The sequence below is a fragment of the Volvox carteri genome (genome assembly GCF_000143455.1).
Source record: "Volvox carteri f. nagariensis unplaced genomic scaffold VOLCAscaffold_23, whole genome shotgun sequence".
In the NCBI taxonomy this organism is placed as follows: Eukaryota; Viridiplantae; Chlorophyta; class Chlorophyceae; order Chlamydomonadales; family Volvocaceae; genus Volvox; species Volvox carteri.
The window spans coordinates 1509911-1516318 of NW_003307566.1; the positions used below are offsets into that span (position 1 = coordinate 1509911).

The following is a 6408-nucleotide window of genomic DNA, read 5'->3' on the forward strand; positions in this document are numbered from 1 at the left end:
TTAAACCCTTCATAAAACTGAATCTCGTTGCGATCAAACTGGCTGCAAATGGTAGGTAATTCACTCTCTGGTGGCAAGTCGTATATTGAGTGACCCGTGGGGCGATTCCCAGGTACCCACGTGCCCACATACAGCTGCTGACGTGTACCGACTCCCCGAGCAGCTCGGGAAGGGCCGCTTTTCCCCATTTACTACGGGTATTCCCGTCCCTAATATTGCTGTTCTTACTACTACTCCTACCGCCGCCGCCACCACTGCGTTGACGAAAGCCGAACGACGCATTCAGGGGCCTGACGCTGTAACGACCATACAACGGCCTTCAGAAGGGGCGCTTCAGACTTTCCACAGCGGACGGCTCTGGAGGGGAAACCCTTTGGTTATCCCCTTTGGTTGTCTTTTACCCTTTTTGCTCACCCCACGCGGCAGCCGAATGGCGTTCAAGCGAAGGGGCCGCGAAGGGGCCAGCTGGCGGAACCGGCAGCTTCACGTCGTCCGGTCGCAGGCGGCCACGACGTTAGCACTGACGCTGCTGTCGGCGCTGCTACTGCTGCTACTGCCCATCGGCGGCGCCAGCGACAATGCGCCAGTAGGTGCTCTACCGCCGCCTTTCGGTCCGTGTGCTCTGCGCTCCCTCGAATCGTTGCGGGTCGCGGTCCTCAGGTCGCTGGTCTTCGGTTGCTGTGAGAACGGCGTAGTGTGTGACACAGTTGTGCAAGCTGCTTGAAACTGTTCTGACCCATACCTGGTCAGAACATGGACCTGAAATTCATGTGTACTGCAGTGATCTGTCCACATTAAGCCGCTTGACGAGTCGCTGTGTTTTGGCGTTTTTCGGGGCCCCACAATTCTTCCCCCCTCCCCCCCCCCCCACACACACACACCTTCACCGCTGGGGGGAGTTTTATATAGGACAATGCACACAGCCTATTTCTCAGTGCACGTTCCCTTTCCTTCCTCCAACATTTCCACACCACTACGCACTTCCCACCTACCGAAAATTCAACGATACTATATTGATAGCCCGTTGATGTTCCCTGCCACCCGCGCACGATGGCTTTATAGGCGCAACTTTTCGTGTTGGAGCCCCTGCCGTACGATTACGGCGCACTGGAGCCCGTCATCTCCCGCCAGGTGGGGGTGGAGGGAGGGTTATGAGGGCTGGTTTCGGAGGATGGTTGTCGGTTGGCAGCCAGTCAACAACACACGTCGCCGCAGGTTGGGGGAAAAGGCATTTGCAACGCGTTACGTCCTGCCTCTGAGCGTGGCGAGAAAGCTTGGCGTGAAATCATCCCCGCAGCTTGACAGGACTCCGCCATGCATCCTCCTTTCCATCTCTAGCCTTCCTTTCTTGCGCACCGGGCGCATGTTGCCTGCTGAATATTGTGCAGCAAGAATGAGTTTACAGTACAGATTCGAATGGATCAACGATAGCAGCTCTGTCCGCAAAACTAAACCTAAACCTAAAAGTCTGTTGTGATCTCCCTCCCCCATGTAATGTATTTTGTAATGTTATGTAATGTTACAGAGTGGGAGGCTTCTGGGCCGCTTTATCACATTGTCAGTTCTAGATCATTTATCACCTTACAGCACCATCCACCACCACCACACTGTACTTCGCCATAAGAACTGTAAGTCCAAGGCGGCGGATCCAGCCTTCAGGGTCCCCTCCTCATCCATTCACCCGAACACCCGATGAGATGGAGGGTTCGGCAATCGCCACCAATCCAGCGTGCGAATCTGGTCCATCAACTGTGACCTCAATTCCACATCTCAGCAGCTAGCCATAATCTCGCGCTCCCGACTAATTCGGGGATCTCCCCAGGAATCGAACCCAGGACCTTAAACTGCTAATTGCAGTAGTGTCAATCCAGACCAGACAAACGCCCCATGTAAACGCGTCACGACAACGAATAAGCTAGCTACTTCTTTTCTTCCCCCGCAAGCTTGATGGAAAGCCAAATATTTCCTAAAGCTACAAAAATCCTAATTGCCAAGAGATATGCTTTTAGGTTGGATATTGTCGTCTTCAACGCGGTTTGCAGATCATGCAGCTGCACCATGATTTCCACGAGGGTGTGGAGTACGTCAACACGTTGAACGGGGTGCTGGGGCCGCTGGCGGGCTCCGGAACCGCCACCCTGCCCGACCTGATTAAGATGGTAAGGCAGAGCTAGAAGGGGAGGGGAAGGGAGAGGGGGAGCGGGAGGGGGAAGGGGGAGAGGGGGAGGGAAGGGGAAGAGGGGGAGCCTGTTGGTTGGAAGGGTGGTTGGAAGGACACGCCTTGTCGTTGTCAGCCCTGTTGTGGGTCATCCGAAGAGCTCGTTCCTTTCCTTAAATCACACATACACGCGCGGGAGGGTAACCGCAAGAGAGGTGATAGGCTTATGCGGCATGCCCGCTCCTCACCCGATTCCTTTTCCAGGCCGCTGCACCGCCACCTGAACCGCACATGCTAAATGCGGTTTTCACTTTCTCTTCCCCTATCGCTCCCGGCGTTACAAACCCTGCCTTGTACGGCACGCACGCGTTGTACGGCGGTTTCATTCCCTTGTTCTCTGCAGGTGGGTCGCGGCGGGTTGAGCCCCGACACGGAGTTGGTGGTTCGCAACTTCGGAGGCGGCCACTGGAATCACCAGATGTTCTGGAAGGTGAGCACAGCACAGCACAGCACAGCACAGCACAGCACGACACAGGCACGATACAGCACGTGTGTGTTGAAACTGGGCTTCGAGTGGTTGACGGAGCGAACTCACTGACCCAAGGGTCTGTGACCCAAGGCCTTGTGACCCAAACCAGTTCGATATAGTTTCGGTCACATCGCGTACATCGTGTGAGACTGTTCGGATGCATTTGTTCCGCACAGAGGCGCCATTTTCCCCCCCGCCCCCACCGGTAGTACCGTCTTGGGTTTGAGACGGAATGCCGCCGACGTCGCTGGTCTCTCTGATAACGTCACGGCATGCATGATGAGACGAAGCGTATGGGGGACCTTTTCAACTGCGCAGGTGATGGCACCTCCAGGATCCTCCGAAACCTCCCGTACGAATATCTCCCCGCAGCTGCAAAACGCCATAAACGGCGCCTTCGGTTCCACTGACGAAATGCTGGTGAGGGGAGGGGGAGGGGGAGGGGGGGGGGGGAGGGGGGGGGTCCCGGATATCAGGGAGGGCGAGGGCGCGGGAGGGGCGCGGGAGGAAATCGATCGACGTGCTGGCTGGGAGGGGGGGCGCCCATTTAGGGAAACGGCTAGAAGCGGCGATTGTGGAAGACAAGACAAATTGCGGCTTAGCTTGCGGCGTCAGTGTACAAATTCCGACTTGCCGCCTCCTCGTCGTCATCGGCTCCAACCAGCGCCATTTCCCTTCCCCTTCCCCACACCCACCTCCCCCAAATTGCCAAGCCCTTCTCCTGCTCTGCCCCCTACTCCACTCGGTTCCATTTGCCCTCCCTCCCCACCGCTACCACTACTATTACAACTACGATTACCACCACCGCCATGATCACCGCCATAATCACCGCCCATCATCAGCGGCGCTTCAAGCTGGTAGCTGATGGCCACTTCGGCAGCGGCTGGTCTTGGCTGTGCGTTCAGAGCGACGGCGGACTGCGAATTCTGGACACCGCCAACCAGGACAACCCCCTCATGGGGGTGAGGTGACAGATATGATGTGCATGGAGGGGGGCAATGTGGGAGACGGCACTGAGTTCCGCGCTATACCACACGGCAATACACACACGGCAATACACACACGGCAATACACACACGGTGATCCACGTGGCACAGCGCTGGCCCGCCTTGAGGCAGTGTATCAGTTGCACTGCAGCGCCGCGATGAGCGGTGTTTGCTCCCTCTCCCCACTCCTCCCCACCTCTAACCACCTCTTAACCACCTGGGTGGCTTATTAGCTACACGCAAAGGCTCTCGTACCATGCTGTACCACACAACGAACCTATAGAATGTCCCCCCCCCGACCATGCAGGTGGTGCTAGCTGACCCCTGCACACCCATCCTCGGAATCGACGTGTGGGAGCACGCGTACTACCTTGAGTGAGTCATCTCGTACGTCTCCTTGTCGTACGTGTTGTCGTACGCCTTCCATGCTGCCTGCCTGTAGATATGGCCAACGCCAGATGCCCCCCGACGTTCTGCCTTCGTTTGGACTGTAACTCCTCTTTTCCACACCCACTTGCCGCTCCAGCGGGCTTTCGTGACATGACGTTCGCAAAGTAAGCTACGGTATCAAGATCAAGCCCGTTTTTGTATAGTAGCTAACTGTGTTTCGGAGCGCGATAATATGTGTCCTGGGAACCGCGGGGCTTATATATCCCATCCCTTGGCACATCCCCCAGCATATGTTTTTTAACCAACACACATCCAGCACACAACTACACATAGCGCACACCGTGTATTTCCGCATGCTTACGGGCTCCGTGTTCGTTGAGCATATGGCACCCTGTTGTGCGTACTCGGGGCGCTAATGTGGTCGCATGCAATGATGCTAATCTTTGACGTATGCATACGACGGTACGGCACAGGTACGGCCCGAAAAAGCCGGACTACACGTCAGCCTGGCTCAACATCATCAACTGGAAGCAGGTGCGTTGTTGTGGCGCATGAAAGGAGGAGGAAGAAACTAAGCAGCAGCAGCGCGACACACGCGAAGCGCAACATATGCTCTGCTGCTCATGCACCACCACGGTTCACCATGGTATGCCGTACAATGCCGTACCACGCCGCGCCACATCCCGACACGCAACGTGACTTTTTACCTTTACCTTTGCCGCCGCAACCGTACGTCGATAGGTCAGCGCCAACTACGATTCTGCGAGACGCGGCGACCTGGCTGCGATCGGAACTGATTTTTGAGGAGGCGCAAAGGATCGATCTTGTTCTCAGTCTAGAGACGTCGCTGGTCTGTTCCGCAGCTCTTGCCCGACACCATTACAGCAGCAATTCAGCGGACTATTGGCCACGAGTGTTGGTGTTTGGAAGGGGGTTTCGCAGCCAGGTTGTGTGTTTTGCTACTTGCTTCTGGCTGCTGGCTTAGCTACTGTAACGCGCAACACGGCAGGGCTGAGCAATAAAGTTTATCATCGTTCTTTAGCAGAAGCGCTGCGGATTTTACGTGTGCATCCGGACATAGTACAGTTTTAGTACCTTCATGGATTGAAACACGATTTATCGTGGCTGGAGTTTTGTTCCTCTCAGCGGGGTGGCTGAGAACCGTTGTCGGTTGGAATGTTGGTTGGACGAAGTTTTCTAGGTTGGAATGGACGACGGGAGATGGTGACGTAGGATAGGAATACGTCCTCAGTTATTTCGGTCTGTGCCCAAATAGATGTGCCAAATAAAGCCCTTTTTCGGCAGATGGGATATGTGTGTGTGTTACATGGTTGGGGGTGCGTGACCCCATACCTGTAAGACTAACCATACGAGCCGAAGGCCCAAGGGCAATACTACAACGCCTAAAAGCCACGGAGGAAAGGAAAACACCGCACATCAGCCCAGACTAGCGTCCAAAGGGGGTAATTGAGTTTCGGTGAGCCCACATACGTTCCACCATCCTCGCAAGACGTGCGGGATATAAAGTGTAATGTTACGGCATAACGAATACACAGCCACCGAATACATATCAGTCTTTCCCAACAACGTCTGTCTGCTGCTGCTGCTCTACAAGCAAAGGACAAAAACCTACAGCCATAGTCCCTGGTTATTAGGAAAAAAATAAACGGTTAAAGCAGCAAACCAGTAGGTAAAAGTCCAAAAGAGGCAACCAAACCAACAAAACAACAGACAACAACTAAAAACGTTAGCGCTCCAGCGCCAAAGCGGCATCAGGCTCGGCAAAAGCAGCAACCGAATCTGCGTATCTTTCGGACTAAGACTGTACGTGAACTCAAATAACCTGATGGCATCACAGAACAGAGCGGGCGTGGGATGTACGACCCGCCGTACCGCGGGCGTTACAGGGCCCCCATGCCACATCGCCACCACCACAGGAGACTGGCGCCCTGAAGTAATAGAAGTAGTCCCTTACGGTGAAAGAGCTAATACTTTATCACAGCAAGAACGCAAGGCGCTGCTGCCGCCTGAAGCTCATCGCGCGTGACAGGACAGGACATGTTCGGCGTAGCATGTGTGTTTGAACGCGGCATGTACGGACGTGACGTACGGACGTGACGTACGGACAGACGATAGGCCCTCATAACCAAGCACCACCATCTTTTTAATTTTACAAAGGTGCATCGTGTCCAAGTCGACCATTCATAGATATACATAGAGGATATGTTTGACGCCGGGACGAGAGGGTCACCGGGCTGGATCGGAGGTATATCAATCCGTGATCATGAGTGAAGGTCGCCCAGGCGACAACATGTTTTGTATAATCACTTTTTTTAAAAATGTTG

At 54.7% G+C, this 6408-nt stretch overlaps 1 protein-coding gene across 1 annotated transcript; it reads left to right on the forward strand.

Moving 5' to 3' along the window:
- Nucleotides 1-430: 430 nt before the first annotated feature.
- On the forward strand, nucleotides 431-4867 carry msd4 (superoxide dismutase [Mn]; the record flags this gene model as incomplete). The annotated part of the gene is made up of 9 exons (XM_002951329.1): nucleotides 431-586; nucleotides 1063-1131; nucleotides 2043-2159; nucleotides 2562-2648; nucleotides 3060-3107; nucleotides 3401-3649; nucleotides 3981-4048; nucleotides 4537-4597; nucleotides 4805-4867. 9 exons carry the CDS (start codon nucleotides 431-433, stop codon nucleotides 4865-4867), a joined length of 918 nt encoding a protein of 305 aa, XP_002951375.1.
- Nucleotides 4868-6408: the final 1541 nt, after the last annotated feature.